Source organism: Poecilia reticulata, linkage group LG14 (genome assembly GCF_000633615.1).
Source record: "Poecilia reticulata strain Guanapo linkage group LG14, Guppy_female_1.0+MT, whole genome shotgun sequence".
NCBI lineage: Eukaryota > Metazoa > Chordata > Actinopteri > Cyprinodontiformes > Poeciliidae > Poecilia > Poecilia reticulata.
In genome coordinates this window covers 14,799,888-14,812,150 of record NC_024344.1, presented here as the reverse complement: position 1 = coordinate 14,812,150, position 12,263 = coordinate 14,799,888, and the positions used below count along the sequence as shown (strand labels likewise).

Genomic DNA, 12,263 nt, shown 5'->3' with positions numbered 1-12,263 from the left:
ATATATATATATGATTGTATGTATATATTTTTAAAGTTGAGTGAATTGCGTGCTCAAGTAATTTGGAACAAGATAAATTTGCCTTGGAAACTATGGTAATGTTAAAGGTGACAATGTGTTCCTTTGAAAGTGTAACACCAAATTCATGAACTATAATTTTCAAAGCAACTGTGAAATCCCTTTTTACTTATCCTGTTCCAGAATATCTGATGCTACAGAATCCACTAAGGAAATATACTATTTCACATACCAGAGAATTTTGAAATAAACATGCTCAAAACTTGTTTCATCTGAAAACATGTACTGTAAATTTTCACACCTTTTATACCAACAACCAAACATTTTCTATTTATTAAATGAGTGATGGGCAAAGTAGTGGCAGTCAGTGTTAATTTTAGGGCATTCAAATCATCCCAGCAACTATCTTTTTTGGTCATTATCATTTCACACTCAAGTTTTATTGTCAAAGCCCTAAAAGACAGCAAACACCTAAGACCAAAGGTCTCTCATGATGCGGTTTGAGTTATTTCCACATTATATTCGTCAGTTAGGCCAGTGGAGGTACTTCCAAGTGACACATTTAAAGAAGAGGCTTTTAATTTACAAATGTTTCTAAGCAACATAGCATTAACAACCCCATTAAATCCAATCTCTATTTAGGTGTCAAAAGATTTATTTAACAAAAATAATCACATTCAGAAATAACTCATGCTTCAGTTTGAAGGGTAGAGATCCAAAGGGATTCCCTCTGTTTGAGTAACATATCAGGGTCACCACCCCACTCACTACCATAATACTGTGGAGAGGAAATATCATAATGCAATGGGATCATCTGAATCATTCCTCCCCTAACGTCATTTTCCAAAGATATACAAGCCTGCAGGGGCAATGTAGCATTTACATTATACTGCAAAAAGCACCCACCCACCCATACAAATAACTGAATTCACACTTCTGTGTCAGAAAGTGTACAAAATCCAGAACCTTAGGCATGGAGCATGATACCCCGATGTAATGCTCCCAGGGCAGGAAGTCCAGTTATTAAATTTCCTCGCTATTAAATATTCAAGATATGAATTGTAATCATTATAATGCATTTACCAGACTTGCTCAATACATTTCTAAGCTTAATATTGTCCAGGAGCAGCATTTTTGGTTTCTAGGACTGACCCGTACTCCGCCTTAGCACTTATGTCAACAAATACTTGTCAACATGGTTGTGAAAGTTAAGCAAGCATATTTTATCAAAAGATATTACAAAGAGAAGCCTTTTTATAAAAAACAATGTGCCAAAAGGAGCTTAAAGATTGCTGCCTGTCAAGAATAATGATTAGAAATTTTTGCATCCAACAGATGAAACTGAAATCAACCCAAAAGAAAAGGACAGAGTGAAAAGACTGCAGCAAATGTTGGAAATGCTTATGATCCAAGGTAAATATCATCATCAAAACACACAGAAAATGAGACGGAAGTGAAGTGGACGGCATACGCATGATGCATTATCAGTTTCTTCTGAGATTATCTCATATTCTGCAAACATGGCCGTCTTTGTCAGGTGGTCAATGACCCAAAACGATCTCTGCGAAGACTGGATTAGAGTTCGGTTCTGAACCCAGAGAAGCATTTAACTTGCAGAAACTGAAGCTGACACAGTCAGTCTATGTAGTGTCTTAAAATACACAATCAACCGCCTGAAATAAAATATAATTTATAGATACTTCCTGGACTTCATTGTATTGATTTATCTCTTATTGGGCAAAACAATACAAATAATCAAGAAAAGAAAATAGATACAATCATCTGATGCAATATATTTATTGCATAACATTTTTTGCTGAATAAAAGATATGCAAACATTAATTAAAGACGATGATCAAAATATTTTTTCTAAGTTTTTCAGGGTGAAGTTCAATCAGTGCAGCTAGTTTTTGTTCCAAAGGTTGTGTCATGATGAAAGCCACGGGCACTTTCAGAGATTCCCCCCAGTTAAAATGCGATTGTCTCCAATGAAGTGCATGTCCATGAAGTGTGAAGACAGGACAGGAAAATCCTCATCTTCAGTTCTGACACGTCCGCCCTTCTCGCACTGGACGATTCAGGGCGTGAGCTCTGAGTCGACACGTTTGAAGTGACCCGCAATCTCCAAAGAGCCCAGTACCACCCAAGTTTGAACACGAGGAGTGTAAATTCTCCTTCATCTTTATCGGATGAAATAAAAAAAGAGCTGGTCCATAAGACTTGTCCATAATGGAAGAGGGAACTTTGAGTCACAGAGATCAAGCGGATGAAAAAACTCCCGTGGAGGACCCATAAACACCGTCCATCAATGTTGGAGGTGTCAGAGAAGAAGGGAAGGTTACGAGGCCCCGGGGCCGCTTGTGAAAGATCTGGGTGGATTTTTCCTCTGATCTTGAACTCTGTCCACAGATGGTAAACAAGTTTGAGAGGATGAACTAATCATTTCTCAGATCACCATAAAATCAGGTCAGATGACAACATGCTGACTGCTGACATCTCGACTTGTTTTCTGTGAAAAACAAAGTCGGTACCAAGTTTATGTAGATCTGTTAACAAACTTTTTGCAGCCCTTTTGTTTTGATGCTGAGACAAAAGATTAATAGCTTAATCCCTGCTAGAAATGTACATGTGTACATATGTACATGTACATATTTCTGAAAAACAATAAATATACAAGTTTTGATTTTTGTTGACAGTGCATCAATTGGTGCCGAAAACCGAGAGAAACTTCTGAAAAGAAAAGTCCTACTCATGAGTTTCAAATATCTTGATGTTGCACATTGTTTTAACATAGTTGCTGTTAAATAACAAGATAGGTTACTATAGCAACGCAGATGATACACAGCTCTTCATAACAATGTCGCCAATGTAAGCCATTCAAGTGAGTAGAAATCAATGCATGGATGTACCTTATAAAGAAATAAGGAAATAATTTTCTTTAAATCAGTTTCAATTGGTCAAATAATAAAAAAACACAATAGGAGATTAAATTCATGGTTGTGAGAAATGTTTGTAAACTTCTATTTGAAGCTGTAAGTGTGAAGATCCTTGTTGATAATAAGAGAAAGGGTCAAAACGACCCAGTAGGAGGAAGACAAGGTCTTGGCGTTACGGTTCAGACAATGTTCTATTGGGAAACCATGCAGCTAAATGGTTCAAAATGGTTTATTTATTTATTTATTTTGAACATGATAGCAATATAAAATAACAAGAAATTCAAAAGACACGTATTTTTGTACCACAGTGCTTGAAAAGGAGTAGCAAGAAGTTAGAAAACGTATGAACTCCCACCCCATAAACTCATACAAAACTTTCAGATGGACCCTCATTAATAAATACAAAAAAATAATAATAAAAAAAGAACTTAGGTTAATTAGTTTTCCATTTTATCTGGGTTCACATATGTCTAAACATATACATCCACATCCACACACTCATCTGCATTAGCCTTAATTTACATAAACACATCAGTGCTAACTCTCACCCATATTTCTATATCTTGTGAAAATGACCTCCTTATATTTCCTTTTAAATTGTATTAAAATTTGACTTTTTAACTCCTCATTTAACTTGTTCAATAATTTTACATCATAAATTGAAACAGAAAAGCTCTTTCCTATTGTGCGTATATTATGAATCCTTAAGTTTGAGAAAGTTATATCTTCTCTTCTCTTTCAAAAAACATGCTCTGCGTGAGCTCAGGTAACAGTTTACTTGATGCCTTAAACATAATTTGAGCCATTTTAAATTCAACTAGATCTTTAAATGTTGTTATTCTAGATTGTAAGAAGATCTTAAGGTTTCAGGAACATGTTTAAAAAACATCTGATCTCCAGTAGATCACACCCAGAGATCTACTGGAGTCTCAGTTTAAAGACCTTTTAGCACTGAGTGGCCGTGACGTTATGGCCTAACATTTAGACTGTTTGAAATAGTGATGGCTTTCTGATCAGTTCTAAACTAGAAAAGGGGTTTACCGGTGATGAATAACAGTAAATACATCCAGTCCCTCTGCTTCTCCTCCTCCTTGGGCCTCTCTCTCCCTCTCTCATTGTCCTCCAGCTCACCTCTCCTCTGCCCCTCCATTGCTTAGTCACCACATGGATGTGTCATTGTTTCTATCACTTTCTGACTTTCATGCCTACTGAAGCACAGCGAGAGCATCTCTATGGTGCCAAACCCATGAAAAGATGCAGGATTCACTTCTGTCCAACCCCCTGATCCGCTCCCTCTCCACTCCAAAAAACAGGACCTCCTCATTCCTGATGGATGGCGCCACTTTCCACAGCCAGGGCCACGGCCCACATGGCGACCACACCTCCACGGCACGGGCTTAAAGCCTCCGGATGTATAAGCGAGGGACCATAAGGAGACGAGGAATCGGAGAGAAGATGAAGATGGAGCTCGCCGTGGTTAACTGGATGGTGGCAGCCGCAGGGTTTCTTCTGCTCTGGGCCAGCGGTGGCTCCGCAGCACCTCTTGAGTGCCACTTCAACTCCAGAGGTGAGAAATCCTGTTTTATCTAAATGAATGATTTTTTTTTTTCCATTATTTTTTAAAATGATCTGAACTATGTGTCGTCCCAGGTCTGTGTGAGTTCGAGGGGAGGCGCTACGCCCTGGGGGAGACCTGGATGGATAACGCCTGCATGCAGTGCACCTGTTTGCACCCCGTTGGAGTCGGTTGCTGTGAGACGTGAGAAACACAAACACCCAGAATCGCTCGGTGTCCAGATGCACACAGTCCATACGCAACAGCGGAGGCACTCGTTCCCCTGGCAGGCACACGTTACAGTAATATTTTCCTTTTGCCAACACGATTCTGTTTAACATTAATGCTGCAGAGCGGCACAGAGACTCAACTCCGATAGAGAAGCTATGAACCTGACGATTAGGGTGATGGCAAAGAGGCCTGCTCATGTCGTCACCATAAGATAAATGATCCAAGGAGCAGAAGAAACGTGCAAAAATTATGATCAGTGGGAATGAAAGTTAGTTTGAAGAGTGTAAATATATATATATATATATTTTTTCTAAACTAACAGTAACCCAAATGATCAAAAAGTAGATTGTTCTTTCACATTATCTCAGTGATTTTTTTAATGTTAGATTGTTGTCTAATATGTAATTTAAATTGACAAAAATCATCACATAAATACATACATACATATAAGTACAGCATTGTTGTTTTACTCTTAAGGCGGCCCTAATGCTCAAAAGGTGTTTTTCGTTTAGTGTTTTACAAATACAATAAAGAATTAATGAATTTAAAATCTTTGATAAGGGAACAATAATTATTAATTGCAGCTTTGATTAGTCAAATTTTTTACTTTTGAATTAATTGATTTATATTTTTTACTACAAATAATAAACTGAGTCACACTGCTTCATCCATGTCACTTATCCATCTACAGTGCAAAGCCACACAGTATTTTCTTACGTTGTGTAACACTCACCATTAGTGGAAAATGAAAACGAGCAGAATTAGACATCACAGGAGTAACTAACATTTAAATTATACTTTTTTGTGCGTGCTTGTGCTGCCACTTCTTGGTAATGGTGCCCTGGGTTGAGAGCCGTATCTACCTAGAGCACACAGTAATGGTTTATAGCTATATTTTCTGCACGATTGAAGAGTGCACACGTTAAAAACATGCACCTTAAGGAGGTGTACACAAAGGCCGTGTTGTTGGCTGTGCAGGGTGCATCGGCCGGTGGACTTCCCTGCCTGGTGCGAGGTGAGGGTGGAGCCGGTGACCTGCAAAGTGTTCCTGGTCCAGAGAGCCGACCCCCGCCTGCCGTGCACCCCGGGCGAAACGGACAGGGACCCCAGCCACGGATCGCTGCAGCTGCAGCTCGACGGGGGGATCCGCACGGAGACCAACAACAGCTTGACCTGCACCTAAATATCAGAAAATGCCTTTTTTCTTTTAGTGAACCTATATTAAACACCGTCTGAGTCTTGGCCTGTATCCGTATTAGGAATGTGTCTTTGCAAAACAAAACTTCAGAAAAGCAACCTTTTGTGTTTATGTATGACATTTCTTACTCAGTAATCTTCTTGCAAGTATTAAAGTAAATATTCTACATTCTTTTGAATCTATTTTATTTCTATAATCAGCCGTGCTTTAAAAATTCAGTAAAATGTTTGCATATTTAACTGACTTAATATTCTTTGCTAAACAAAACCTTCGTCAAAACAATGTAGTAATGTAATGTACAAGCAAGAATGCATACTTTATATGTATTTCTGTTCACCTGTTTTCTGCTGTAACTCATTTAACCTGGAGATGACACTCTTGTGTAAAATAAATAAAGAAAATTTGAGGTTAAACTTTTAATATGTTCTTGTGCTTCTTACACGAGCTCAAAGAAAAGAACTTGTACAGAGAAAAGCGTCTTGTATGAGTAATGATGGCTTCAAATAAGTAAAATAAAAGCTGTTCATTCATAAAGCAGCCTCAGTAATAAATAAACACCAAAAAAAGTTGCATTTTTCTAAAAATTTTAAAAAGCAAAAAATAATAAAAAAAAGGTGACATATACAGTTTGTTTCAATACAATTTGAATCCACCAACTCTGGATGCTTATTCCTTCTAGAAATATGCAACTCTGTGCAAATAACACACGCACACTCACACAAGTCTTTAAAACTGTGCAGCTCTGGAGGTCAGATGTTGATGCTGTTGGTGCCTATGAACTGGGACACGTAGGACGCCAGCGCCGGGTTCGTGGGCAGCACTTTGACGGGCAGGTTCCAGCTGAAGGTGTCCACGTCGACGTGCTCCGCCCCGGCCCAGACGGTCACCTCTGATTGGTTCTGAAGAACGGTGGGCGGCTCCATCGGCTCGCAGGCCGTGACGAATTCAAAGTGCAGGCGCCACCTCAGAGTCACTGAAGAGCGAGAGCAAGGAGAGTCGATGAAGATGGTGTCTAAACACTTTTAAAGTAAGATGTTTGATAAATGAATTGTTAATAAAAAAAGAGTCTTTTTAACAAAAAAAAAAAAATCCCTACTAATGTAATAACTGCTACAGTTGCAACAAATACTACGAGAAATCTGTAAAGTGTTTGCAACCTTCATATAGAACAGATAATTAAATATTAATGCAGGTACATGTATGACATCGAGCATGAATGTGTAAATTAGAACCTGTTTCTAGAAAAAAACTAAACAAAATGAAAACTTGTGCACCCAATTATTGTTTTTACGTACCACTGAAGGCATAGTCTTTCCTCTATGACAGAATAATGACAGAAATATGGCTTTAAAAACCTTTAATTTATATTAAATTAATTCCTCATTATGAGTATAGCTTATTTTTAAGTGGAGGCTTCTAAAAATATGACTACGACTGAAATCAACTTGAACATTTCTGATGGTCTGAAATTTTCAGAGGGATTTATTTATTTCTTATTTTGAGCAACTTGACGTTGGAACGTGACCCTCCGACTGACCGATGTCTGTGCTGAAGCCCGGCGTCACGTTGAGCGGTACGGGCAGAGAGAAGTGGCTGGAGGCGGTGTGGAGGCAGGACTCTACGTGCCGGCCGTGTCCGGACACACTGATGGCCTGTCCGGGTCGCCGCTGGTACTGCTGCTGGATCTCCTCCTCGCTTTGCAGGCTCACCGAATACTAGGAAACACAATCGAAGCATTTTAGAGAATAAATGTTGGAAAGCAATGCTACAGCTACAACAGTAAACTCACCTGCAGGCAGGGAATGTCTCCCTCGGAGAAGTTGAAGGTGCCGACGATGTCCTCTCCCAGTCTGTAAACGGTCTTAAAGATGCAGAACTTAGCCACTTTTCCTCGCGTGTTGGTGATATTAAACATGTCTGGGTGTGAAGAAGAGCAGAGGAAATGTGTGTAAAGTACAAATGATGGAAAGGTACAAAAAAAACAGATAGATTTGTTTTGATCTGATCCACTATTAATGTTTATATAAATACATATATGTATGCATCTGTAGAGTGACACTGAACGGTTGTTTCTGAGTATCTTTAAATAAAAAAGACAAAAGAGAAATAAATAAATAACACAAAAGAGAAAAAAACACAACTAAAATAGAGAAAAATAAAGTACAAAAAACTGAAAAAAATAAAAAATAAAAAAAGAATTAAGATTTGAAATAATGAAAGAGAAAAAACAAATAAAGACAAATAAATAAATAAAAGAAAAAGCAACCTAAAGAAATTACAAAAAGAAAAAGAAAGGGAGACAAAGGAGGAAGCAAAGAAAGAAACAGAAAGAACCAAACAAAAAAAGGAAGCAGAGAAATAAAAGAACAAAGAAAAAGAAATACAAAAAGAAAGCAGAGAAGAAAGAAAAAAAAGAAACACACAAAGAAAGAAAGACAAGCTGATAAAAACTGACGAGGGCATCGTCTGGAGGTGGTGACCATCAGCATGTCCAGCGCTCTCTCCAAAGCTGTCGCGTCTCGCCGGCTTGCTTCCTCTTCCTCCAGAAATGGGTTGGAGGGAGAAACTTCTTCATTCTGAGGAAACGGAGGCTCTGGCATTCCTGCGGGTCAGATAAGAAAAAGTCAAACTTCATCAGTTTTTACTCCTCACTGAATTTCCTCACAGATCTAAAGAACAGAGGGCCGGACAAAATAAAAGCGAACGCAACCGGAGGTGATCCAAAACTCTCTCACCCTGCAGAACCAGGACTCTGAGGGGAACTCGGAGCAGCTTGATGGGAGAGTTGACCCGCTGACAGCCGATGGTTAGCTTGTAGACGTACTTCACTGCCTGACCGCGAAAACTAGGTGGTCCGTCTACGGGAACCAGCTCGCTGTAGGAGTCTGTGACAGCAGAGATAAAAACCAACAAACGAAAAACGTTGTGAATGTGATATAGATGCAGAGATCAGGACGTCCAGCCCGTCTTAGCGGCAAATACAAACTTTAGCCAATTTCAAACGCTATTTCGGAACGATAACACAGGCAGAGTCACAAGTGAGTTTTACTAATATTCTGGAAAAGAAACAAAATAATTAAGAGTTGATATTTGAAGCTAACAAGAATCTTAGATTTGTTGGTAGCACAGCTAGCTTGGAGTGCTTGTGCATGATGCGTTCACTGACCAGATCAGATTTTTTTATTTTTATTTTACACCAGCCAATAAGAGTCAGGGACAAAATATTCTATGCTCAAATGTGAAAACCCTTTTACACCCAATATTTAAATTTCATTCAGCAGAAAATTAGCAAGGAATTTATAAAGCTGTACAAAAACAACCAATAAACCTCAAAGCAACAACAGAAATCAGAGACTGATTAAGTCACACAAAAGAAAATAGCTTTAGGTGATCCCAGGTATACGTGGATATGTAAAAGATGCAAGGATAAAGAAAACAAAACAACAACACAGAAATCATGTTAAAATACGTACACGTTTTGCTTTCTCCGGGGTCAAGGCGCAGGTCACAGAACAGTATTTTGGGAGGTGTGTCCAGCACACACTGCCCTCGTTCTCCTGCAAAAAATAAAGGTGAAGACTTAGTGGCACATTCTAAATCCTTATCTTTGGACCTACTATCTAAATTTATTTATTTATTACTAATACGTTTTGTCCAAATTCCCTTTCAGAGATATCCGTTCTTAAAAACCATACATATACGCCGTAGGGCTGAAACGATCAATCAGGCTAATCGTGATGAATCAATTACCAAAGTAACCGTCAACTAACTTAATGATCGATTCATTGTAACAGACTGAGCATTAATTAAGTCAAAACTGTACAGAAATTATATTTACATTTAAGTTAAAAAGAAAAAAAAAAGCTTTGTGACTATGTTCTACCCAGATAACATAGCTTTAGCTTCTCCCAGTTCAAATTCTGGAAAAAAAGAAGAAAATCCCCCAAAATAACCATGAGGTCAGCCCTGAGCTGCATTATTTACAAAAAAAGATCAAGCGTACACCAAAGAAAAGTTTTTATTGCATTTTAGACAGCAACAGTTTTGTCTTATATAAAAAGGAATTAAATTTGTTTATCTGCAATATTTTAATGCATTTCCTACACTGCATAAAAAAATGCTTAAATGAAAATCTGCAAAATATGCCACTTTTTTCTCTCCACCTGATTAATCACCAGGGGGGGGGGGAATCGATAGCTTAATCAGTAACAAAAATAATTATTGGTGGCAGTCCTGATAAGTTGCAGATCTGATATCGGACACATGAATCTGGACCTTTGACCCCTCTCTTCAATGGCTCACCTCTGCTTGGAATCAGCACGGTGTCGCTGTCGGCCTGGACGTCCTGCTTGTTGCCCTGGGCCGGCAGGGCCACTCTGTTCTCACTGGCATGAAACTGGCAGTGGATCTGGGCGCTGGCCCATGCCAACATCTCGCTGCCACACAGAAGACAATGGTTACACCGGGGCAGGCAATGTTGACCGAGATCAACATTAGCATTCTTTAGCACAATTATTAGCACCCCTCTGTATAAATATGTGACAATTATCAATGAATGTTTTATTAAGAGAAGCATACTGGCAGTTTGAAGAAAAAAAAATAGTGCTGTAGCTCTGCAACAGTGAGCTTTGGAGATTTCCTCCTTTCACATTGTCCTCTACTGTGTGCCAAGATAAACATGTTATTGCTGTGCTACTTCTGCTATTTGCTTTTACAAAGTGGATTGTTTGCACCTGAAGTTAAAAATTTAATTCACAATGAGGAATCTTTTTGTTATTACAGTCTCCATCTTTGGTACAGGCTTCCTCAAGAACTGAGGACAAATATAGTGTTGAAATTGTAAAAAGCAAAAATAGAAACATGGACTTTTATTTATTAGGGTTTCTTAGATCTTGAAGCTCGGATTATTGTGCATCTTTTTCATACCCTTTCATTTTTTTACGATATTTGATTTAATTCTAGAATTAGTGCAATTTCAGGTCTTATTTCTATTTATTTATCTTATTAATAATAATATACGTTTTATAGTCAACTTTATTTTTACTTTCTTCAGATCCGTTTTTGGTTTTTCTCACTGGCAGCCAACTGCACGAAAATTGCTCTATATCTAAATTCTGTTGGCTTTAATTAGCCGATTGCTCTCTGGTTATCTGATGACAATTTTCTATACGTTATCATACGAAAATAAACAACACATCCATGTGATAAAGCCATATAATTTGAAAAAATAAAAATAAAAAATCCCACAGGAGAAACGTTGTACCTGCTGGCCGAGGTGGAGAGGTGAGACATCGGGTTAGTGAAGGTTATGAGGCACTCCAGGAGCTCCCCGGCCAGGAACACGGGGCCCCGGGCCATGGAGGCCACCACCTCGATCATCTGTACCTTTAGACAAAACCAACGCTACCTCAACACATCTCCAAACGCTTAAAAAAGTAAAACTGGAGACAGCTGAACATAAACTACAACACTGTTTACGAGCCGGTGACTCTCTCCACTAGCCAGTCAGTATGAAGAGGTTAACTTCTTCGGTCTCAATTTTTGCTGGATTTTGTTGATTATACAGCAAATTGTATTTACATACCTCGACGTCAAGCGATTTTGCAGTAAGACTTTTAAGGTTCTTAAGTCAAGAGAGTGCCTAAAATGTCTTCTTTAGGCACATTAAGGCAATTTAACTGTGTCTTTGAGTAAACTACGCATAGCTCTCCCTCCCTGCTATCGCCGAAGCTACAGTAAACAAAACTGGGGGGAAAAAAATGGATGCCGTCCACTTCCGCTTCTGCGCACCAAATCACAAACCATGGAAAAATAAAACCTCTCTAATATTTAGAAAAGTGCAAAAATACAAGTAATTTTCTTAAAAATAATGGTTGTTTTAAAACACTAATTATAATGTCTGTGTTATATATTTTATATTGACAAGTTAAAAGAAAAAAAACAATTCACAGGGAAAGTATTTGTGTCGGCCACGTTGTTTGTAGGACGACGAATATTAGAAAGCACTATTTGTCATAGACGCAAAGTAATATAATTGATCAGAATAATTATTACGTCTATGCCATTTGTCAGCAGTGGGGACAAGGAAGTGAAACTATGGGATGGAGCCAAATGCAGAGTAAAACTTATTAGAGGCTCAATAAGAGACATAAAACTGGATATGAGGTTCACCTTTAAGCAGACTAATGACTCCAATACATCATAAGAATGTTTAGACAAAAGCACAAGTTACGTTAGAATGGCCTAGTCCAAGTCTCCTAATTTCCCAATTTCCAAATCCTAATTTCAATTGAGAAGGTATGGCAAGCAGTAGCAGTTTCTGATG

At 38.4% G+C, this 12,263-nt stretch overlaps 2 protein-coding genes across 2 annotated transcripts; one reads left to right on the top strand and one right to left on the bottom strand.

The window, feature by feature from the left end:
* The first annotated feature begins 2,723 nt into the window (after positions 1–2,723).
* Positions 2,724–6,358, top strand: msmp1 (microseminoprotein, prostate associated 1). Its single transcript, XM_008427962.2, has 3 exons — positions 2,724–4,521; positions 4,605–4,713; positions 5,719–6,358. Exons 1-3 carry the CDS (start codon positions 4,365–4,367, stop codon positions 5,921–5,923), a joined length of 471 nt encoding a protein of 156 aa, XP_008426184.1. The 5' UTR covers positions 2,724–4,364; the 3' UTR covers positions 5,924–6,358.
* On the bottom strand, positions 6,340–11,693 carry rgp1 (GP1 homolog, RAB6A GEF complex partner 1). The gene is made up of 9 exons (XM_008427963.2): positions 11,523–11,693; positions 11,202–11,323; positions 10,241–10,374; positions 9,412–9,495; positions 8,674–8,823; positions 8,394–8,540; positions 7,728–7,855; positions 7,476–7,653; positions 6,340–6,911 (listed from the first exon to the last, which is right to left on the bottom strand). Exons 2-9 carry the CDS (start codon positions 11,315–11,317, stop codon positions 6,688–6,690), a joined length of 1,161 nt encoding a protein of 386 aa, XP_008426185.1. The 5' UTR covers positions 11,318–11,323; positions 11,523–11,693; the 3' UTR covers positions 6,340–6,687.
* Between the last annotated feature and the right edge of the window lie 570 nt (positions 11,694–12,263).

Bases quoted from the DNA above. Each gene is read 5' to 3' on its own strand.
- rgp1 (XM_008427963.2), bottom strand. From the start codon at position 11,317: ATGATCGAGGTGGTGGCCTCCATGGCCCGGGGCCCCGTGTTCCTGGCC. The intron at 9,496-10,240 runs GTGAGCCATTGA...TATTTTTTGCAG, and splicing joins CGTGCTGATTCCAAGCAGAG to GAGAACGAGGGCAGTGTGTG. The intron at 8,541-8,673 runs GTGAGAGAGTTT...TCTGACCCGCAG, and splicing joins CAGAGTCCTGGTTCTGCAGG to GAATGCCAGAGCCTCCGTTT.
- msmp1 (XM_008427962.2), top strand. From the start codon at position 4,365: ATGTATAAGCGAGGGACCATAAGGAGACGAGGAATCGGAGAGAAGATG. The intron at 4,522-4,604 runs GTGAGAAATCCT...GTGTCGTCCCAG, and splicing joins GTGCCACTTCAACTCCAGAG to GTCTGTGTGAGTTCGAGGGG. The intron at 4,714-5,718 runs GTGAGAAACACA...TTGGCTGTGCAG, and splicing joins GGAGTCGGTTGCTGTGAGAC to GGTGCATCGGCCGGTGGACT.